Source organism: Eptesicus fuscus, chromosome 21 (genome assembly GCF_027574615.1).
Source record: "Eptesicus fuscus isolate TK198812 chromosome 21, DD_ASM_mEF_20220401, whole genome shotgun sequence".
Taxonomy (NCBI): Eukaryota; Metazoa; Chordata; class Mammalia; order Chiroptera; family Vespertilionidae; genus Eptesicus; species Eptesicus fuscus.
In genome coordinates, this window is record NC_072493.1 from 9,370,566 (window position 1) to 9,393,354 (window position 22,789).

At 50.1% G+C, this 22,789-nt stretch overlaps 2 protein-coding genes across 5 annotated transcripts in view; one reads left to right on the top strand and one right to left on the bottom strand.

Annotated features, from left to right (window-relative positions):
* TXNL4B (thioredoxin like 4B) overlaps nucleotides 1-3,975 on the bottom strand; it is a 35,204-nt gene extending 31,229 nt beyond the window's left edge. For 2 of the 3 annotated variants that reach the window (XM_054710324.1, XM_008139968.3), the window contains exon 1: nucleotides 3,012-3,223. The gene's annotated coding sequence lies outside the window, so the exon portion shown is untranslated. Of the gene's footprint in view, nucleotides 1-3,011; nucleotides 3,224-3,816 lie in introns of those variants that run through there. The other variant, XM_054710325.1, reaches the window with a different exon arrangement.
* DHX38 (DEAH-box helicase 38) lies at nucleotides 3,421-22,031 on the top strand. 2 transcript variants are annotated; one of them, XM_054710303.1, is made up of 27 exons: nucleotides 3,421-3,682; nucleotides 6,311-6,652; nucleotides 6,967-7,151; nucleotides 7,745-7,846; nucleotides 8,599-8,746; nucleotides 8,903-9,021; nucleotides 9,182-9,258; nucleotides 9,749-9,904; nucleotides 10,457-10,618; nucleotides 10,823-10,930; nucleotides 11,257-11,369; nucleotides 13,075-13,212; nucleotides 13,539-13,725; nucleotides 13,869-14,054; nucleotides 14,428-14,568; nucleotides 14,927-15,037; nucleotides 15,119-15,235; nucleotides 15,431-15,538; nucleotides 15,841-15,953; nucleotides 16,680-16,888; nucleotides 16,993-17,147; nucleotides 17,866-18,021; nucleotides 18,116-18,250; nucleotides 18,443-18,568; nucleotides 19,048-19,143; nucleotides 20,299-20,420; nucleotides 21,552-22,031. In XM_054710303.1, exons 2-27 carry the CDS (start codon nucleotides 6,330-6,332, stop codon nucleotides 21,634-21,636), a joined length of 3,678 nt encoding a protein of 1,225 aa, XP_054566278.1. In that variant the 5' UTR covers nucleotides 3,421-3,682; nucleotides 6,311-6,329; the 3' UTR covers nucleotides 21,637-22,031. The 2 variants fall into 2 exon arrangements, with proteins under 2 accessions (XP_054566278.1, XP_054566279.1); XM_054710304.1 differs by having other exon boundaries at nucleotides 3,421-3,553.
* The last annotated feature ends 758 nt before the right edge of the window (nucleotides 22,032-22,789 follow it).

A 22,789-nucleotide genomic window follows, 5' to 3' on the forward strand; every position in this document is an offset into this window, starting at 1 on the left:
GGAGACGGAACTGAACCTCACATCACCCTGCTTGGCCCCGGAGGATGGCTGGTTAGTCAAAGACGGGTAAGATTCCTCAAGGGAGGAACAACCTAAGACAGGCACAGTCGCAAGGGGCCATCAGGAGAGAAAAAGGGGGTCAACAGAGGTGGGGCACAGAACCTCACCCCCCCAACATTGCAGGGGCTTGAACACTCGCCCCTCCTGCCCCATGGCTGCTTCGCGCTTCCCATGCCCAGCTCAGATCGGGACCCAGGTAACATACAGAGAATTGGCCCAGCTCAAATCGGAAAGAGACCCATACAACAGAAAGAGACATGGCCCAGCTTGGATTGGGACCCAGGCAACAGAGAGTTGGCTGATGGCAGCTGCCCTATGTCTAAATCCAGCCTAAATCTAGGAATGCTCAGGGCTTTTCTCAAGGATGCAAATAAACCTTTCCATTTAACATTTACAGGATAAACTAACATTGTTGTTAAGAGTATTAAAATTTTAACAGTAAAATAGTCAAATTTTCAGATTAATTTAAATTGGCTAAATGGAATAATTGAATATTCAAGAAAATTTAATTGTACAAAAGGCTGTTCCTAAAGTATTAACTAAAATTTCTATTGGTAGTTCATTTCATGGTAAAATTACTTAACATGTAATGAACCTAAAGGCAGTCATATTTTTGTGCAGATGAAACTTAAAGTGATCAAGACTACATTATAAAAATTTTGCAAAATCCTCCTAATAATTAAATCAAAAACAAAGGGGTGATAGTGGAAAAATATTATGTAAGGAAAAATATCCAGAAAAATTTTTACTTTGAAAACTAATTTTCATTTATAATACCAAGAGCAGGACACCTATGAAAAAACACACTTGGTATCAGAATAAGCCAAAGGAAAATCATTTTGGGCAAAAAATGAAAAGGATCCCAAGTCAAATTTATAGAAAGGATTGCTTTACTAACTTTTGGTCGAGAATATGTTTGTATATTTTCAGAAAACAACTCCAAGACCATGTGGATTCCTGCAGGAGAGGAATTGACAGGAGTGCTCCAGCCATGAAGACAAGAGGAGAAACAGTCCAGGGATGGAAGACGCTGATGACACCTTGCCATGCTAGCAGTCAGCAGCTGTGCGTCACTGCAGGATGCCCAGGACCAAACCAGAGACGGTCGGGCCTGCATCACCATCGTTTGTCCACCATCCAGATATCACTGCTGAGATGTACACATGAGGAACTGCTGGACATTGAAATTGGGACTCAAACATTTTTCATTCTTATATGTTTATTTCTGGTCTGTAAATGCAAGATTTTTTTAAAAAAATTAAAAATGGGGGAGATGTAGAGGGCCCCCTGGGAAGACACATGGACATTCTTTAGCTTGCTGTTGATTAAGCCCAAGATATTTGAGAGAGTCATGTCAGTTGCACCTCGCCCCAGGAGTGCGCAGGTGTTGTTATTTCCTGGCTTACCTTTGTCTAGGTTCTGGAAGAGGGCTTTGAGATGTGGAACCAGTCTAGCACAGGAAAAGAGGAAATGAAATAGACCTGGGCCCTCCCAAGCTCCTTTAATCTTAAGTTTTTCAGTGAACCCGCCTTGTATATGGGAGTATAAATAAATATGCTGCGTGGCTCAGGGGCTGTCTGTCTCTCCAGCAGAGGAGGTCAGTGACCCACCTGGCACCCAGCTTGCATCTACTTCTGTGTCTCTTTATTTCTTTATTTCTCAATCCCTGGACGCCTCTATCAAGAACCAGTTTCATCTCTCTCCGTGCTGGCCACGGAAAAGGGAGATCCCCGCCGCATCAGGCCCCCGCGTATATAGGAAATGAAATTGTTATAAATAGGGAAGCTAATTGCCAGGAGGGGCTTCATCAAATGTGAGTGGTAGAACAAATTACTGATGAAAGGGAACGTCAAAGAGAAGATGAATCTGTCCCACCACTAGAATTTAAACAAACAGCAACTCGGTATGTTACTGATAAAGAGGAGGAAGTGAGGGGAGGGCAAAGCAGTCAAGCGGGGGTGGTGGTGGTGGGGGTGGTGGTGGAGAATGGATAGATGTTGGAAGGAGAGAGAAACTAAGACAATATCTAAGAAAATGTCCTCAGCAAAGGATACCAAAAGAGAAGTCACAAAAGAAGTACAAATGGACAATAAATATACTATAGTGAGCAAATTAAAAGATGTATTTAAAAAGGCCATTAAATTGGCAAAGATTAAACAAAAATGGAAAGTGTGAATGAAGGGCAGGCATTCACAGTCCCCGCTGGAACATAGAGAGGCAAAAGCTTCTTGAAAGAAAGCTGAAATACTCTCTGAGCAACAATTCCAGTTCTGAGAATTAGCTCTTAGGAAATAATTAGACAAGTGCACAAAGACACACAAAGGATGTTCATCTCATTTACAGTGGTATTAGCTAAAAAAAAAACCACACACACAAAAAAACCACCACTGGAATTAGCTTAAATGGCAATTTAATAGGGGATCGGTGAAATAAAATTGTACAGTTCTGCAATGTACTGTTAAAAGTCACTAAGTGCTGTGTTAGAGATGAACTTTTCAGATACTGTAAAGTTCTCATGAAAAGAAGTTACAACACAGTGTGGTACCACATTCTACAGTCTAGGTACACAACCTAACTATAATACAAATTTACAAACAAAAGTACCTGGGAAGCAGTCTCCCCAAACACCGTCAGTGGCTATCGCTGCGTGTGGACAGACAGGTGAGTTTTATTTAAATGGAGAGCGCGTCTTTCAAAATAGCCCACACAGCTGACCCCGGGGCGCTGCCGGAGTTGGGGCGCCCCCGGCCCGCGCAGTCGAACATTCTCGTATAATTTAAGTCGGCCCCCCCCTCCCGCCCCCCCCCCGAGTACCCGGATGCCCCACCGGGTGTGAAAAATACAGTTCACTCCTGAAAAACACAGGTTCAAGCCGCGGGCTCCAACCCGAGTAGTTCAAGGGTCACTAATTAACGCTGAATGATGTCTGTGGTAGGGAAGGCGACACTTACTTTATTTGTACAAGTTTCCTCTCTCAACTGCAGGACTGTCGGCGACCCGGCCTCTTTTCCCAGGTCAGGACGCGGGCGGCTTCTTTCTTCTGCCGGAAGCGCTCAGGGACCCTAAGGCAAAGCAACCCGGGGGGCTGTTGCCTAGCAACCCTGGGCGGTCCACTTCAGGGGACGGAAACGGAAGAGGAAAACGCACAGGCGCACTAGGTGAACCAGCGTAGCCCAATAAACCGGTTACTCTAGCCGCCGTCTACGTGACCGGCTCTGACCGGAAGCCGTGGAGTCACTTCCGCCCTTACTAAACATGCCCGGCCTCTTTCCTGTTCCCTCCCACCCGCCCAGGCTAGAGGCGGGGCCTCGCCTCTCAGGCCGGTGTGGTTGGTCGCCGCGGGACTCGGAAGTGTCTCTGATCGGAGTCCCAGAGGAGGGCACTCTAATCTGGAGGGCCTGGTCGCGTTATGTCCCGGGCTGGGAGCCAGGAACCGGCATTTTCCGGGTCGCTCTCTATGGTCTCTTTGGACGGATAGAAGGGGCCGCACAAGGTATTATGGGACAATAATGGCGGCTTTCAAGGTGCTGGTTTTGGTTCTCTAAGGCGATCTGAGCGAGGGGTGGTGGCGCCGGCGCCCCGGAATCAGGGACAGAACCTCCCGAGAGTCGGGCTTGGTGAGGTGAGTGTCCCTTCTTCCTTCCGGACCTGCCCTTCCCCAATCATGGCGGCTCCGGGCGGCGGGTGTCTGTCCTTCGCTCAGGTCGGGCCCGGGCTTGGAAAGTCTGGTGGTCCCTGCCACTCAGCTTGTCTTACCCTAGGGATGCGCGCGGGTCCTGCCTGGCCGGGCTTTTCTCTTTGTTCTGCTCAGGTCTGGGGCGGCCTCTGCGGCCAGGGCTGCTTCCCGGGGTCACCCTTCCTTGGGCCTCCGCATTAGCCCACTCCCACACGGACGTCTGAGCCCTGTGTCTTCCTCTTCTCTGTCACATTGTATCTGTAGGCGATCTCCTCTGCTAGAATGTTACCCCCAAGAGGGCGGGGATTTTTGTCTGGTTTGTTCTCTGCTCAGTCCCTATTTCCCAGAACAGCGATTGGCTCAGGGAAGGTACTGAATGAATAATTGTTCTAATGAGTAAATCCAGTTTCTTTTTTCCATTGTTGTTTTTTTTTTCTCGTACCCCATATAGCCGCTTTGTCATTAATCCTTCTCCAGAATCCAGCCCCTTAACTCCTTATTTATTCATCCCAGCAGCTAATTAAGGTTTGCTGTCAGACACCTTGTCTAGTGCTGCTGGTATCTTCTCTTGCTGTCTCTCCAAATGGTTCACTTTCTGTTTTCCTTCAATCAGTTTAAATTCATTAATCCATTTATTCACCAAACGTTTGTTTTGCTAGGCATTGAGTACAGCATCAGCAAGACAGACAAGTCAAGGCTCTTTCTCCTGCATAGAATGGCATTCTAGGGGTATATTTTCTAGTTTAGTCTACTTCTGAGCAGAGCCTGTACGGCTCTACCTTCTTGTTTAGATTTTCTCACGGGTATATCCAGATGTCATCAATATGCAGCTTTTCCTTCTTCTACCCGATGACATTTTTCTTTCCTCCCTTTCCTTTCCTTCCTTCCTTTCCTTTCCCCTTTCCCTTTCCTTTCCTTTCCTTCCTTCCCTCCTTTCCTTTCTCCCTCCCTCCCTCCTTTCCTTTCCTTTCCTTTCCTTTCCTTTCCTACCTTCCTTCCTTTCTTTCCTTTTTTTGTTAATCCTTATCTGAGGATATTTTTTCCCCATTGATTTTCAGAAAGTGGAAGGGTGGAAGGGTGGGAGAATGGAAGGTAGGAGGAGGGAGGGAGGGAGAGAGAGAGAGAAACATTAATGTGAGACATATCAATTGGTTGTCTCCTGCACATGCCCTGACTGTGGTGAGACAACCTACAACCCAGATATGTGCCCTTGGCCCTTGACCCTTGATCAGGAATCAAATCCATGACCCTTCAGTTGGCTGGCCGATGCTCTAACCACTGAGGAAACTGGCCAGGGCCCTGATGACATTTTTCAAAACGTAGCTCTTGTTTCTGTGTCCATATTATGTGTCTAGTCTGTTTGACTCTATTCCTCTATAGGGCTGTGCACGTTAATTAGAGCTGTGTAAACCATTCTGGATTCTGGTGGTACACTGCTCCTTGACACTTCCTTTGCTTCACTGACTTGGAATGAGGGGAATTATCTAAGCGCTCAGAACTGGTGTATGTTCACAAGTGGATGGTGTATAATGGGAGGTAAAGAGGAATTTATTACAAGTGGAGTACCAGGAAATCTTACAGCCACCTAAATAAATACTCTTCAGAAACACCCATTTTCTCATCAATGTTTTTGGTGAACATAGATTATTTTAAAACAGATTTTGAGTTCGTCCAAAAAAAGCCAGTAAAGTATGGATCACATAGATGGTAGCCTTGTACCCCAATGTCTCTGCAGTCTCTGTGAGTTTAAAGCAGGCGTCCTCAAACTATGGCCCGCGGGCCACATGCGGGAGTTTTTGCCGTTTTTTTTTTTTTTTTTTTTTTTTACTTCAAAATAAGATATGTGCAGTGTTCATAGTTCATAGTTTTTTTTTAAACTATAGTCCAGCCCTCCAACGGTCTGAAGGACAGTGAACTGGCCCCCTGTTTAAAAAGTTTGAGGACCCCTGGTTTAAAGGGAAGGAGAGGGTAGAAGAACTCATGTAAAAACATGTCAAGGGACCCAGCATAGCACAGCAAAGAATACAATGTAACAATTACATTTATGTAACTCTTTATAGTTGCAGAAAGCTTTCCCATGTTCTCTCTTATTTTCACAAGAAGTTCGTGGATTAGAGCAAAAAGTATTTCCATTTTATAGATGTAGAAATTATGCCTAACCAAAGATTAAGTTATTTGCTTACACTCATACAGGTAGAAAATAATCAGGAGCCTGGATTCTAACGGAGGTTTCTGACTTCATATCTAATTGAGTTTCTGACTTCAAATCCCCGATCCTCCCTTTATAGATGTCATCATAAGTGTGACACTCTAATAAGTGTGCCATCATGAGGCTCGAGGATGCTGTCTTGGATCCTGGTATTTGGGGTGAATGTGTGTATATTTCTTATGTGTGTTGTGGTGGGAGTAGGATGATCTTTTGAGATTGTCAGTGACCTGATGGAAGGATCTTAGCAAGAGGTACTTAAGAAATCCTGGTCTTAAATATACCTATGACTACAGTTACCTTAGGATACAGCAGAGCTAAGCCTTTCCCCTCTCATGTCCTTTGCCAAATGGTTTGTTTCCTTCCAGGGAAATCCCAGAGCCTATCATGGAGGACACCAGTGAAGACAGCTCGATCCATAGATTGGAAGGCACTGATGGGGACTCTCAGGTTGGCGGTCTTATTTGCAAGACCAAAAGTGCAGCCAGTGAGCAGCATGTCTTTAAGGCCCCCGCTCCCCGCCCTTCATTGCTGGGACTGGACTTGTTGGCTTCCCTGAAACGGAGGGAGCGAGAGGAGAAAGACGATGGGGAGGACAAGAAGAAATCCAAAGTGTCTTCCTACAAGGACTGGGAAGAGAGCAAGGATGACCAGAGGGATGGTGAGGAGGACGGCAGTGACCAGTCTGGTCGAGGTAGCCGGAAAGACAGGTAAAGGCTTTAGGATGGGTTGACCCATAGACAATGAAAATGGAGGCCAGAAAATAATGCCCCACATTTATCTCTCAGTTTCTTGGATTTATTTTATTTTTATAATATTGAGGGCAGGTAGGAACTGGTACGTTCTTCAGATTTGTGGGGAACATTTAAAGGAGACCAGCGAGTGGATGGTGGTGGTTAGAAATGCTTTGGGTTGTTGCCATGTGGAAGCCTGCAGTACCAGGGGGTAAAGGACAGGTCACTCGTTGGGCACAGCCAGAGGTGGGCAAGGCTTTTCTCCTTACCTGTTGCCCTCCCTGTTTCAGACATTATCGCTCTGCTCGGGTAGAGACTCCATCCCATCCCGGTGGTGTGAGCGAAGAGTTTTGGGAACGTAGTCGGCAGAGAGAGCGGGAGCGCCGGGAACATGGTGTCTATGCATCATCCAAAGAAGAAAAGGATCGGAAGGAGAGATCACGGGACCGAGATGGTGACCGCAAGAGAGACAGAGGTAGACTGCCCAGCATGGTCCCATAGCCCATTAAGTATTTGAATGAACATGCCAGCATCTTCCCTGTTGCCGGAGTTTTTATAATGCCCATTAAATTAAGGAGCCCTATTTGCATAATGTCATTCTGATTGGTTTTGACCCTGTTGTGATTGGGAATAGCAGGCAGTTTAAGAACTGTTACTTGCAACATCTCTGCTATGTAGAGTTGACAATAGTGCTAATGATAGAGGGAGGACAGTGCTATGGAGTAAAGCTAGACATAGTCCAGTGCTGGCTTTGCTCAGTATTGTTTAAGTTTTATAGCTTATTGACTTGTAACTATTAAGCAGCTACTCACTATAGACTTGTAACTGTCCTTTTCTGAATTCTTACAGGAAGTAACTGTTACTGTGAGTTTGAAACTTTCTAGCCAGTAACTATTTTTCCCCTTGAAAGAAGGGGGTATGTGAGTGTCAGGAGCCCATGGATCGTAGTAGAGCAGTGCAGGTTGTGCCTGTGAGTGAGTGGGAAGGCCTGTCCTTTCCTGAGGGTGACGACGGTGGAAGTTTGGATGGGACACATGTTTTCTAAGCTCTGTGTGTGACTCTTGGCAGATGAGCGGGATAGAAGCAGGCACAGCAGCAGATCAGAACGGGATGGAGGATCAGAGCGCAGCCGGAGAAATGAACCAGAGAGCCCGAGACACCGACCTAAAGGTAGAATGAGCTGTTGCTGGTGGTGGTTTGTGAGGGGTCAGGCGTATAAAGGGCAGGGAGAGCGACTCCCCTCCTCAGTGGGACTGCTGTGGGCAGAGAGGGAATTCCTGATTCCATCATGAACTTCTAGGACTCTTTGGTTCTGAGTTGGGTGGGAAGGCAGATGGATATGCTCCTTTAAGGTGAGGGGCGGCTTACTGAGTGGCCACTTTTCCATGTGGCAGGAAAGAATAGGAGCTGGAGAGCAGAAGAAGGAGGCATTAAAATAATTACATTTAAAGGGTTATGTTTGCAGAGACAAATAGGAAATTCCTTGAAATGTTATAAACACAGATGAAAACTGAACTGTTAAAACACAGATACCTTTTTTTTTTTTTTAAAGTATTTTTATTGATTTCAGAGAGGAAGGGAGAGGGAGAGAGAGAGAGAAACATCAATGATGAGAGAGAATCATTGATTGGCTGCCTTCTGCACACCCCCCACTGGGGATTGAGCCCGCAACCTGGGCATGCGCCCTTGACCAGAATTGAACCTGGGACCCTTCAGTCCACAGGCTGATGCACAGAGCCAAACCAGCCAGCGCAAAATGCAGATATCTTTAAAAACTGTCAGAACCATCTTATCCGTTATAAATAGGTACAAAGTTTATAAATAGTAAAGTAAATTTGGGAAGTTGACTTTTAGCTAATAGTTCTAGAGCCATGTCCTGGTTAATTTACATTTTTCCTATGGATGTGTCTTTTGTGCCCCAGACGCAGCCACCCCGTCAAGGTCTACCTGGGAGGAAGAGGATAGTGGCTATGGCTCCTCAAGGCGCTCCCAGTGGGAATCGCCCTCGCCAACACCCTCCTATCGGGATTCTGAACGGAGCCACCGGCCGTCCAGTCGAGATCGGGATAGGTGATGTTCTGGGCAGAGCAGCCTAGTTTCCCTCGGTGGGTGGCATGGGTGGATGGGATGAGGGCAAAGGGCTCTGGGCTGGGAGACCAGGTGGCAGCTCAGGGACATGTCTCAGCCTAGTGACTGCTTAGTGATGCTGGCTATACTGTTTCCCAGGTCTGTGAGGAGCAAGTACTCGGACGACACACCATTGCCAACCCCATCCTACAAGTACAATGAGTGGGCTGATGACAGAAGACACCTGGGGTCCACCCCGCGTCTGTCCAGGGGCCGAGGTAAGGCCGCGTGGGAGTAGGCGGTAGGAGGCAGGGTCACTCCCCCTGGTCAGGCTGAGCAAAGCTGTGCCTCGGGTGCTGTGCACCTTGCAGATCTGTTGGTGGCCACTGGGGATAAGCTGGGGTTGTGTGGTCTCACCCGCTGCGTGTTCTCCTTCAGCGAGACGTGAGGATGGAGAAGAAGGGATTTCATTTGACACAGAAGAGGAGCGGCAGCAATGGGAGGATGACCAGAGGGTAAAAACTTTTTATCTTTGAGGGACTGAGTGAGGGATGGTGACCATCCATCCGGGAATGGGTGACAGGATGTGTCAGAGCACAGGGGCCACGAGTGACACTCGAGTGGAATTGGACTTTGATGACAGTCTCAGGGAAGCTGAGCCTTGTTCAGTCCCAAAGCTCTGGAATCTCTCCAGAGGCACAGGCTCCCAATGAAACGTCTCACCTGAGGCAGGAACCACCCGACTTCTCTAGTTATGTGTTGGTGCCACCATGTGGTGAATCTGAGAAGTGCTGACATGATGAACTGCCGTGGGAAGTCTTACATACGTAGTCGGTCACTGTAGTCTGGAGAGGCTCATCTCAGAGTGGGGTGACCTCCTGCACCTCTCACAGGGCTGCTCCACCGCACCAGTGACTTCTTACCGAACTTCCTCCCCTTCTGGCCATGTCTTGTGCATAAACGTGATCCGTTTCCTGTTCCCGTGCTTTGTCTCCTGCCCTGCAGCAAGCCGACCGGGACTGGTACATGATGGATGAGGGGTATGATGAGTTCCACAATCCCCTGGCCTACTCCTCCGAGGACTACGTGAGGCGGCGGGAGCAGCACCTGCATAAACAGAAGCAGAAGCGCATTTCGGCTCAGCGGAGACAGATCAATGAGGTGATGCTGCTGCCCACCGCGGCGGGGGCAGGTTCAGCTGGAGTGGGGGCACGTGGGGGCAGCAGCGGGTCATGTGCGTGTGATGGCAGCACAGCTAGTGTCCCCTCAGCCGAAGTGCCAGGAGCAGCTGTAGCTCTAGAGGTGGAGGAGGGGAGTGTGTGGGACTTGACAGTAGCTTACAAAAACCCAACTTAAAACTTCTCTCTTTGCAGTACTTCCTTGAGGGGTGCTGTTGATGGGAACTGGTTGGGTGGGGCTTGGCTCTGTGGTCTGTGTTCTTTGAGTCTCTGAATGGGGCTGGGGACAGTCACCATTTGTGTGTCCAGGTAGAGGTTCTGGCTGAGATAGAAAGTGCCGCTTCTTGGAAAAAGGCCTGCAGGTGACTTGGGATCAGTGACTCTTCTGTCTGAGGAGCTGCAGGGTAGAGAGGCCTGTGACATGGCGCGGCCCCCAGGGCCCTCTGTCAGGACGTCTTGCATGCACTTGCCTGGTGACCTTTCAGAACCACCTTTGGTTTCATTCTGAGTGTGGCCTCCCACTGTGTTCTTACAGGATAACGAACGCTGGGAGACCAACCGCATGCTCACCAGCGGGGTGGTCCACCGGCTGGAGGTGGATGAGGACTTCGAAGAGGATAGCGCAGCCAAGGTGCATCTGATGGTGCACAACCTGGTGCCGCCCTTCCTGGACGGGCGCATCGTCTTCACCAAGCAGGTGAGGTTCCTCTGTGGCCTGAGGCAAGAAAGCTCAGAAAGACCGGAAGTGGAAGTGGGAAGGAAGGAAGGAAGGAAAGGGGAAAATATGCCCCCATCACAGTAGGGTAGCCACCCCTTTCATTTACTGGGGCTGTTGGGAAATGGACCTTCTTGTTGAGATTGATGATCAGTGGGAATTTCTCTTCCCCTCAACTTCCTGCAGCCGGAGCCTGTGATTCCCGTCAAGGATGCCACTTCCGACCTGGCCATCATTGCTCGAAAAGGCAGTCAAACAGTGCGGAAGCACCGGGAGCAAAAGGAACGCAAGAAGGTTGGCTTCCTGTCTTCTGGGGCTGGGGAGTCTGCATATTCTTTCCTTTTTAAAGTCGTATCAGAGCTCATAGGTAGTGTTCCTTTTGGAGGTTAAAGGACACTCACGGAGCAAGAACCAGTCCTTGGCACAGGGCATTGCGTCCCTCCACCAGGACCTTTGCTGGGACAGCCACTGGCCGGTGCTTTGGGAGCCTAAGGCTGAAGGTGGAATGCCTGTGGGAATTCACCACCTGCTGCTGGATGAAGCCTGGACCGTGGGATTGCTTTTCCTGAACACAGTCTTACCACAGGATGGTACAGGCTTACTTTTCGTGTCTTTTTCAGGCTCAACACAAACACTGGGAACTGGCTGGAACCAAACTGGGAGATATAATGGGTGTCAAAAAAGAGGAAGAACCAGATAAAGCGCTAACAGAAGATGGTAAAGTGGACTACAGGTAGGAGTCTCGGCCAGCAGTGGGCTCTCTCCAAAGACGGGCCCTCAAGGGCACTTGCATTGGAACTGATAGGATTCGGGCTCGTGAATCAGAAAGTGATGTCACTTTGAGTCTTCTGGTTTCTTCTGGACCCTTCCTCCTGGTCTTTCTTTTCTATCATCTTCAACTCTCCCTAGATATTATTCCTATTGCTGCTATTTCTGCAGGAGCTTCCTCTGTGTCAGGCAGCGTTAAGTGCCTCAGTTACTTGCTCACTGAATTCGCACCACAATTCCATGGGATAGGTGCTGTTACTCCTATTTCATGTGAGGATAATGAGGCCCAGGGAGGTTAAATAACTTGTTCGAGGTCACCCAGCTGATAAATGGTAGAGGGAGGACCAGACCCAGACAGTCCAGCTTAGGAGCCCACTCTTAGCTACTCTGCTAAAGTGCCTCTCAGGTGCTTGGTGGGAGAAAGTGGGCTTTGGCCCCTTAGATTTCAGTTCAACATAAGGAAGAACTATTTTTAACAGAGGTTCAAAAATAGAAAGGGTTGTCTTATCAGGTAGTGACTTCCCTGTTCACAGAGGTATCCAAGGCAATGTTGGGTAAGTGCTTATTAGGACTCCCACATTGGGGAGGCGGCTGGACTCACATGTCTCTTGTGAAGCTCGTCCTTTGAACACTCTGAAGCCCTATGGAACTGTCATCTGAATTAATAATTCTCTGTACCCTTGTGACAAGTGTCCTAAATGAGAAGTCGGTACTATTTTTTTAAATTGATTTTAAAGGAAGGGAGAAAGAGAGAGAAACATCGATCGGTTGCCTCCTGTACGCAACCTTTGTATGTGCCCTGACCAGGGATTGGACATGAAACCTTTCAGTGTATGAGATGATACTCCAACTGAGCCACACCAGCCAGGGCAAGAAGTTGATACTATTGACCAGCCCTTGTTAGTTTCTAGAAAATTTAATCCCTTGAAGGTTAATTGTTAGCTGACCAGGAGCGACTGGGAATTAGAAGTAGGAAGCTTTTCAGAGCGTGGGTAGGTGTGACAAAGGAAACGTCTGGGGAGGCGGTGGGGGAAGATTGTGTGGACTCACGTAGCACTGGGCGGGTGTCCTTTTGCTGTGGAGTCTTGGGAAAACTACATAGTGCTTTTGAGTCTTGGGATGTGCACATGTGTCAGATATTTGAGTGCTTTTAGGAGAAGTAGGTAAATATTAGGTCGACTGTTCTCACAATTCTTTGGAAACGAAGCCTTATAGACTGCGCCATCCGGTCGAGAGGAGGTCGGAGGTCTGACCTTGGTCTGGCCTCTGCAGCCATGACTCCTTTAGCCCCTTAGGGGTTGTGCTGAACTTGCCCCAGGTGTTCTGTGTAAGGCAATGACTTGTCATTTCAGCTCCTCTTCTGGCTGAACTCATTTTTAGAGCAGAGGATTTGCCCACCTGCCAATCTGTAACTCCTCTGAGCCATTTAGCTGTTTGACCGGGGCCTTGGGTGTGTTGTGGATGATGGATTCTCACACAGCAGCTCTGCTCCTTTAGGCTGGAGGAGGCGAGCGCATCTCAGACCCCCTAGCTGCTCCAGGGTCTTGAAGGTTTATTAGGTCTTGTTGAAGCAGTCCTCGTTCTTGGGCGAAGGAAGAAGGGCAGTAACCTGATGAGGAAGGAAAATGTGGGAAATCGTGCAGGGTGCTTAGGCTGCCGTGTGTTTTCAGGACAGAACAGAAGTTTGCGGATCACATGAAGAAAAAGAGCGAGGCCAGCAGTGAATTCGCCAAAAAGAAGTCAATTCTGGAGCAGAGGCAGTACCTGCCCATCTTCGCTGTGCAGCAGGAGCTGCTCACTATCATCAGGTAACAGCCCGGGGCCGGGGAATTCCAGCCCTGAATCGGTGTCTCCTTTGGCTCCTGTGTTTACTTGGTCGTTCTTTTCCTTTTGGGCGTTTCATCTGATGGAGAAGGGAAAGCAAGCAAGATGGCATTGTTTTGCTCTTGTTCGCTTGTTTAAACCTCACCATGTTTTAGACCTTTCAGGGGGTATCTGTTTTCCCAGGGAAATCCTCCTCGCTAAGCAGGCATGCTTCTTGGCTAGCCAGACAGGAGGTGGCAGCATCTTCTGGGAGGCTTGGATGTGGTCCTCCACTCCGGCTGATTTGCCCTTTGCCTTCTCTCCCTCGTAGAGATAACAGCATTGTGATTGTGGTTGGGGAGACGGGGAGTGGTAAGACCACTCAGCTGACCCAGTACTTGCATGAAGATGGTTACACGGACTACGGGATGATTGGATGCACCCAGCCTCGGCGTGTGGCGGCCATGTCGGTGGCCAAGAGAGTCAGTGAAGAGATGGGCGGAAACCTTGGTGAGGAGGTGAGTGGGCGAGGGCTGAGCTGTAGACATTACCCGGTAGTTCCCGTCTATTTGAGCTGATCTGCTATGGCCTGGACCCAGCACGGGGTGTGACAATGGTGAGCTGTAGCAGAGCTTCTGAGCCCTCTCTCTCTGACCTCCAGGTGGGCTATGCCATCCGCTTTGAAGATTGCACTTCAGAAAACACCTTGATCAAATACATGACTGACGGGATCCTGCTCCGAGAGTCCCTCCGGGAAGCAGACCTGGATCACTACAGCGCCATCATCATGGATGAGGCGCACGAGCGCTCCCTCAACACTGATGTGCTCTTCGGGCTCCTCCGGGAGGTGAGGGCTGCGGGGTTGCATCCACGGGGCTTTGACCAGCACACTGTCAGCAGGTAGTGTCCGGGGCGCTTCGGTGGGCTGGGGTCGAGCCTGGGGAAGCTGGGGGGTCTCTCAGGCCAGAATGTCCCAAGGCCCTTGGTAGCTGCGTTCAGACCTGCTGTTGGAGTTTATTCTGTCCTTGCTCAGCTGAGTGGCTCATGTTCTCTTGGCTGTGCTCCATGGGTTCGGTCTTTAGGATTGTTATGCATCTATGTGCCGGTTCATCAGCTTCGGCTCTGTTTCATTTGGGAATAATGTTCATTGATGAGACTGGAGGATGGAAGCCAAGGGTCCCAAACCTGTGGGGAAGCCTCTGACTGACCTCTTCTCTTAGGTGGTGGCTCGGCGCTCCGACCTGAAGCTCATTGTCACATCGGCCACTATGGATGCAGAGAAATTTGCTGCCTTTTTTGGGAATGTTCCCATCTTCCACATCCCTGGCCGTACCTTCCCTGTTGACATCCTCTTCAGCAAGGTACTGAGGCCTCCTTATTTTGAACTGACCCTGAGCTCTGATGGGAAGTTGGAGGGCGCAGGATAGGATACTGAGTTGGGAAAGGTGTTGTGGGTACCGTGAGGCGCGTGGGGCAGCCTGCAGCTCCAGGGCTCAGAGCCAAAGGACTGTGCTTTGGGTATGTTTTGTTTTATTGTTTCTTTGGAGCGGAAGTGTGGGGCCCCTGGGGTTAGTCAAGCTCATCTGCAGGTGTGGCAACCCTGAAAGTCTGCCGTCTCTAGCCCTAGACTAGTGCCTGGGCCACTGGTTCCCAGAGCGGTGCCTGGCCTGCATTTCCCTCGACACTTTCCTCTGACGCTGTCCCTGGCTGGTGTTGCAGACCCCGCAGGAGGATTACGTGGAGGCCGCAGTGAAGCAGTCCTTGCAGGTGCACCTGTCAGGGGCCCCTGGGGACATCCTCATCTTCATGCCTGGCCAGGAGGACATAGAGGTACGTGCCTTGTCGTGACCGTGATGTACGGGTGTATCCTGTGTGTGCGCATACAGTGTCTCATGGTTGCTGTGACCTCAGGTGACCTCAGACCAGATTGTGGAACATCTGGAAGAACTGGAGAATGCACCCGCCTTGGCCGTGCTGCCCATCTACTCCCAGCTGCCTTCTGACCTCCAGGCCAAAATCTTCCAGAAGGTGCGGCAGCAAGAACGTCTGTCTGTCCTGGGCCCTCACCTTTGGGTCCTCCTGGGTTCTCACAAAGGAGGGCAAGAGAGAGCACGAGTTACTTTTCTGGCAGGGGTGGGACATGCTGCTTCCTCGGGTTCAGGGGGTCTTTGCTACCTGAAGGTCTATAGCTTTCTCTCCCTGTACCTCCTTGCCCGGCTGTAGGCTCCAGATGGTGTTCGGAAGTGTATCGTTGCCACCAACATTGCTGAGACATCTTTGACTGTCGACGGCATCATGTTCGTTATTGATTCGGGTTATTGCAAATTAAAGGTAAGAGAAGACACAGGCGCCGGGGCCCAGGGCCCTCACCTCAAAGCCTGGTCAGGGTGGGAAGCAGGCTCTGGGTCCTCTGCTCTCCAATGAGGGATTCACATGAAGGTGGTGTTGGTTTAAGAGACTAACGTTTATTGAATTCTGAACTTGCTCTGTGCTTGACTCTTTAATCCTGCCTGTGTTGCTGAGACACTGCTCTGCAGTGTGTAACAACCAGGGATGTCTTTGTCTCAAGGCTGCTTCCCTTTTCCTTTCCCCCCTCATTCTGACCTTAATCAGCTCTTTGCTGCTCCTCCTAGGTCTTCAACCCCAGGATTGGCATGGATGCTCTGCAGATCTACCCCATCAGCCAGGCCAATGCCAACCAGAGGTCGGGGCGAGCTGGCAGGACGGGCCCAGGTCAGTGTTTCAGGTAGGAACCCTGTGCCAGCCTGCTTTCCGGGGCGGCGCTGGGATTGCTGCGTGTGGGGCCAGGGCTGGGGTGGCGGGATTGGACTGTGACCCAGCAGAGGTTGGGGACCGATGGTTAGGCTGCCACTTGTTGGTCCTCTCATCATTCGCTGCTGAGGAGAAGAAGTAGCTTTCCAGGCAGCTCTGAGGTCTAAGCAGTTTTGGGTTTTAGGCAGACCTATGTTGAATGTGCTTGCCGTAGAAGACCAATAATTACAGCATGTTTTCCCTTAGAGGATAAATCTGAGCAAATTACACACATCATTGGTTCTTTTTTACATCTCCAACTATTCTTTTTTTGGTCCTAATTTTCAGAAATAATGTATTCACTATAGAAATTCGGAAAATACAGAAAAGTATGAAGAAAATAAAACCCAGTGATAATTCTAGTTCCAGGCTCTTTGGTTCCAGAAATGAAACAAGCATATAGGACCCTCTAGCAGAAGAGTAAGCTGGCAAGACTAAGTTTTGAATAGGTGGGAATTCACAATTCAGAGAGAAAGTGGGGAGAGGCGGGGAGGAAATGAGGAATTCTCCTACTCTTGGCCTCCTCTGTCCTGGCTGTTCGGGGTGCGCGTACAGTGGAAGCTGAGGGAGCGTCACTACAGCGCAGGCAGCCAGGCGTGCTGGAGGGCTCAGTGCCCAGTGTGCTGGTGGGTGCAGTGGCACTCGGTCTTCTCCTTGGCAGGCTCTACACCCAGAGCGCCTACAAGAATGAGCTCCTGACCACCACGGTGCCCGAGATCCAGAGGACCAACCTGGCCAACGTGGTGCTGCTGCTCAAGTCCCTGGGGGTGCAGGACCTGCTGCAGTTCCACTTCATGGACCCGCCCCCGGAGGACAACATGCTCAACTCCATGTATCAGCTCTGGATCCTTGGAGCCCTGGACAACACAGGTGCTGTGGCCCCGGGAGCCGGGCAAGGCCTCCTGGGTGTTGGTGCCTGGGTTCTTTGCCTCTGCACCTGACTGTGTTCATCTGGATTTGCTCCTCTCTCCTAGGTGGTCTGACCTCAACTGGGCGGCTGATGGTGGAGTTCCCGCTGGACCCAGCCCTGTCCAAGATGCTCATTGTGTCCTGTGACATGGGCTGCAGCTCTGAGATCCTGCTCATTGTCTCCATGCTCTCGGTCCCAGCCATCTTCTACAGGCCCAAGGTGCGGAGAGAGTGGCTGGCTCGGTTTTCTTCCCAGAAGCCTCAGGGGAGTTATGGGCTCGAGAAGGATTAGAGAGGGCAGTAGTTTCTCTCTCTGTTATTAAAATGGAATGGAGCCCTGGCTGGGTGGCTCAGTTAGTTGGAGCATCATTCCATACACCAAAAGGAGTGGTTTTGATTCCTAGTCAGGGCACATACCTAGGTTGTGGGTTTGTTACCTGGTCCGGGCACATACAGGAGGCAACCAATCGATGTTTCTCTCTGTCTCTCTCTCTCTGTCTCTCTGTCTCTCTGTCTCTCTGTCTCTGTCTCTGTCTCTCTCTCTCTCTCTCTCACACACACACACACACACACACACACACACACACACCCTCTTTCTCTAAAATCAATAAACATACCCTTGGATGAGCGTAAAAAAATATTGAAAGAAATAGAATGCAGGGATATGAGTAATGATTTTGATGTTTTCAGTTAAGCAGGTTGGGGTCAAGGTGAGGGGAAAGGATGGTTTGAAAATTTGCAAGAGCATTTTTTGTCTTCTAGATGGGTTGTACCTAAACTCTCACCATAAGGATGAATCTTGTAAACCACCTATCTTTCTCATACTGTTAGAGCACTATGTGGATGTGTGTGAAGTTGTGTGTGTGTGTGAGAAACTCCAGCCTCTTCTCAGTGGACCTGGACTCCCCTGTGCTCAGAGGTCCCCTTTTCCTTCCTAGGGCCGAGAGGAGGAGAGTGATCAAATCCGGGAGAAGTTTGCTGTCCCTGAGAGTGACCATTTGACCTACCTGAATGTTTACCTTCAGTGGAAGAACAATAATTACTCTACCATCTGGTGTAACGATCATTTTATCCATGCCAAGGCCATGCGGAAGGTGCGGCACTGACCCAGAGAAGCGGGATGTTAGGTTGAGGGGTGGAAGGCTTGGGAAGGGGGCTTCATCCGTGCCTACCTGTGTCCTGCTCTAGGTCCGGGAGGTGCGGGCTCAGCTCAAGGACATCATGGTGCAGCAGAGGATGAGTCTGGCCTCCTGTGGCACCGACTGGGACATCGTCAGGAAGTGCATCTGTGCTGCCTATTTCCACCAGGCAGCCAAGCTCAAGGTGAGCCTGTTGGAGCTTGGCCCCTTTCTGGCCTGATATTTGTGCCTAGGAAAGGGCTTCTCTTCTCCCTGTGCAATCCTGCAGATCTGGGCCTCCCCACAAGCCTGTGTCGAGGTCTTATTTAAGGGACAGGTGAGCTGCCCAAATGAGCAGCATCTTCCTGATGTGGCCATCTGTTGTGTCTCTTCCTAGGGAATCGGGGAGTACGTGAATATCCGGACAGGGATGCCCTGCCACTTGCACCCCACCAGCTCCCTCTTTGGAATGGGCTACACCCCAGACTACATAGTGTATCACGAGTTGGTCATGACCACGAAGGTGAGTTTTCCGAGGCGGCTTGCATGACATAGGCCCACCTGGCTAGGCCAGGCCCCTTCACTGCCTTCTGGGATGAGCTTTGACCTTGGGAGGCTTGAGACCACATGCCTTGCTTTGAGGGGAGTTGAGGGTGGCTTTCAGGTGAGGGTTTGGGGAAACTTGCACAGAGTTAACCTCTAAGTTACGGTGGTCTTGGCTGTGGACAAGCAACCCCTGTGGTGTCGTCATTAGAATGGTTTTTTGAGGGTCTGGGCCTTTTCTTTTGGATACTAGGCAGCGTTTTCTTAAGCATGGAGACATTTTGGTGGGAGAAGGGATTAACATTCACGTGTCTGAGGCTTTTCCTTGCCTATTTCAGCCGCAGAGGGCTGGGGGTTAGGGCCCTCCCCACATAGCTCCTAATTGTGGAGCCAGCCTGGGAGGGACAGCCTGAAGCCTCGGCCCTCTGTGATCACCACTGTGTGGCCCTCTGCCTGCAGGAGTACATGCAGTGCGTGACTGCCGTGGACGGAGAGTGGCTGGCGGAGCTGGGCCCCATGTTCTACAGTGTGAAACAGGCAGGAAAGTCTCGGCAGGTAAGGTTCCCGTGCTTTCCAGGAAGGTTCTGTTTGCCTCTGGCATCCATTTCCCCTCAGCCTGGTATTGAAGACACATCACCGTCTGATCCCCCCTCTTTACTTTTTCCTGGAAGATTTTAAAGCATATCTCAGACAACATGTTTTTTCATCCATAAATACCTGAACTTTGTATCTCTAAAAGGACTTTTAAAAATTAAAATGTAACTCCCATGCCAGTACCACTCAACAGCATTAATCATCTAAGTCTTAAGTGTCACCTAAGTCTCTAGTACTTATTCAGATTTCCTCTTTTATCTCAAAGATTTTTATAATTAATTTGTTGAATTAGGATCCAAACATTGAAACTTGTTATATGTAATAAGTATTTTATTCTAGAGAAGGCTCTGTCCCCACCTTTTTGATGGTATTGATTTATTGGAGAAACCAGGTCATTAATCTTGTAGAATGTTCCATATTCTGTATTGGGCTGATGGGTTCTTTAAGGTGTTGAATGAGTGCCTCTATGCCATGTACTTTCTGTGAACTAGTAATTAATCTAAAGCCTTGATTAGACTCAGGGTCAGCTGATCAGCAAGGGTGCACAAATGCACGTGGTGCTGTGCACTTGTTTAGTCCTGTCAGCCTGGTGCTCCCCCTTACGATGCTGCTGAGCTTGCCTGGAGGTTCCACCTGACCCCTCCATTCTAACTCCTGACTCTTACTCCATCTCCACACGGTCTTAGTGTCCTCGATGGCCACCACCTCGATCCATTACTTAGGGTTGCAGAATGCTGTGGGGCTTTTGCTTTCCCCTTCTCAGTGTGGTCCTGCCCACACTGGGCCTGCACATATCTTCCTTATGTCTGAGTGTTTTAGCCAGAGGTAATGTCTTCCCTGTTTCCTGTGCTTCCTAGCACAGTCATGAACGTCATAAGAAAATATAAGTACTTACTGAGTGGAGTGCTGAGACATGACTGAATAGGGTTAGGATTGCATCATCCAGTGTCTATCTCTAATCAGTCTGGCCTTGGTGCTGAGGGAGGCAGCCACGGAGCCCCGCCTCTGGGAGCTGTGTGGTCTACACAGCACCTGGCTTGCAGCAGGGAGATGGGACAGACAAGTCTTTCTTACCCTCTGGTCCCGTGGCTCCCAGTACCTCTCTCCCTTCTCTAGGAGAACCGCCGACGGGCCAAAGAGGAAGCCTCTGCCATGGAGGAGGAGATGGCGCTGGCTGAGGAGCAGCTGCGAGCCCGGCGCCAGGAGCAGGAGAAACGCAGCCCCCTGGGCAGTGTCAAGTGAGCTTTGACTTGGGACCCTGGCTGGGAGGGAGCCCCCGGGAAGTCCTAGGGACCAGCTGGATGGACCGACTAGGTCCTGATGCCGGGTCACAATTGAAGGAAAGTTGAATGTGTAGAGGTGAGTTGGGGACAGAAGTTGATAGTGGTCATGTGTGGAGACATGGAGGAGTTCCTGACATAGGGGTGGTGCTGATCCTTGTTTGTCATGTTCTTTTGGGGCCAGGGGGCGGTTGGAGCAGCAGGGTAGGTCTCACAGCTTTGCTGACAAGCTGGGTTTGGAAAGCACTGGTGAGGGGAGCAGCGCCTGGGCCTGTGCGTCTGTGCTGGTGCTGGTGTTAAGTCAGCCTTCACAGGAAGGGCACAGTGTTTTGCAAGATTACCCTCGCTTCAGACACCAGCTGCAAAGCTCCCATTGTCCTCAGGGCTGCTTCAACCTCCCGGCACTCGGTGTGTGACAGGACACGCCGAGTATTGCCAATAGGGAAGCTCACCTGAGCTCCGGGCCCAGTTTCTCAGGGGTTCACATATAGGCACATAGATTGAGTCAGCGGCCATGTGGTTCCTCAGCCTCAGCCCCGCTTCCCTCTCCAGAGGCTGGGCTCAAAGCACAGCCCTCTAATGACATGGTTGGCTTTTCTGGCCTAGTGGCCCCAGTCCTAAATCACCTTATTGGCATAAACTACTAGATGTGGTCCGAGCCACCCCCAAGGCCCACCTTCCCTGCCGTGAATTACAGAGATACTCCAATTCATAGGAAACCCCAGGGCTCTAGAGATTACCCCCAGGGATGGGGACAAAGGCCAGCCGAGTCTAAGACACAGCTGGAGTGGGAGCCTGGTGAGTGGATGGAAGGCTACCTCCGCAGCTCACCTCGGGGGTGTGAAAGGAGTTATTGAGTAATCTGTCTTACAACATTCCTCAATGGGTATCGAACGAGGTGGTGTTCTATGCTGCTCCCACTCACAAGTGGGGAAGGCTGGGGGAGTGGCAATGTGCCAGGGAGAAGCCCCTCAGCCTGAGGCCTGCCCACACACCAGTTAGAAACAGCAAGGCCTCAGGCTCCCCGTCCTGCCTTGTATCCTGGTTGGAGCGAGCAGCAGTGTGATTCCTAACCCCTCTCTGCTCCAGGGCTACAAAGATCTACACTCCAGGTCGGAAAGAGCAAGGGGAGCCCATGACGCCTCGCCGCACGCCAGCCCGCTTTGGGCTATGAGCTGAGGCTGTCCCTGCAGGGGATGGAGCCAGGGATTGAGTGGCTGGAGCACCCAGGCCTGCTGACTACACCCTTTCATCTGTGTGATTTCATCTGTGCGCTTTCATCTGTGCATCATGGCCCCAAGGGAAGCTCCTGCCAAGGGCAAGGCTCTGCCAGGGCGGAAGGAGTTCCTCAGTGCAGCTCTGGGCCGCAGAGCAGCGAGAAGCTGCGAGAGGTGGCTGGACCCGTCGTGTCCAAATAAACTGTCCCCAGGACGCTTGGTGTATAAATGACTTGGCCATTGACTATGTTTTTTAAAATTCTTGTGTAAAGCCGCAAAACAGACCTAGAGGGAATTGTAATTTGGTTATAATTCAGGATTTGGAAATAAATTTATTCTTTGTAAAATGTTACTGCATTTCTGACTGTTCCGTTTTCCCTTGCCACCCTAAATCACATGATGAAGAGAAGATGGGCAGGACCCCAACCTGACTTGACTTGAATGGATCCTGCTAGAACCGTAACTCTTCTTGTTTCTCTTCTCCAGACAGGGCTTCTTAGAGGAGGGGTTGGGAGAGTGGGACACAGCTGACAGGGAGCGTGGCCTGGGCCACCAGCACCCAGCTCTGCGAGTGCCAAGCTGGCCTAAGGCTGGTGGGCGGCGGGAAGGGAAGGAGGTCTGTGGCTGCGCATCCTCTGCCCGTCCTTAAGGAGTGTGTATGGGGGGACGGTTTGGCCAAAGTTTCTACTCTGCATGTGTAAGGGTTGTGTATTGATGGAAAATAGTGTAAAATGTTGCTTATTGATTTTCACATAAAAGATGATTCTTGCCCTAGCTGGTTTGGCTCATTGGATAGAGCGTTGGCCTGCAGACTGAAAGGTCCCGGGTTCAATTGTGGTCAAGGGCACATGCCCTGGTTGTGGGCTTGATCCTCAGTAGGGGGCGCGCAGGAGGCAGCCAATCATTGATTCTTATCATTGATGTTTCTATCTCTCCCTCTCCCATTCTCTCTGAAATTAAATGAACAAATAAATAAACAAATGATCCTTATGTTGGAATCACTAGTGTTTTGTTAAGCAGCCTCTTAAGTCTGCTGAGGTAACTTGAGTATTTGGCCCTTTGCATCACCCAAGGTCCTTATTTTGTGATTCCCTAGGGTTGGGCTTCTAC

Bases quoted from the DNA above. Each gene is read 5' to 3' on its own strand.
- DHX38 (XM_054710303.1), top strand. From the start codon at position 6,330: ATGGAGGACACCAGTGAAGACAGCTCGATCCATAGATTGGAAGGCACT. The intron at 7,152-7,744 runs GTAGACTGCCCA...GACTCTTGGCAG, and splicing joins TGACCGCAAGAGAGACAGAG to ATGAGCGGGATAGAAGCAGG. The intron at 15,954-16,679 runs GTAGGAACCCTG...TCTCCTTGGCAG, and splicing joins GGCCCAGGTCAGTGTTTCAG to GCTCTACACCCAGAGCGCCT.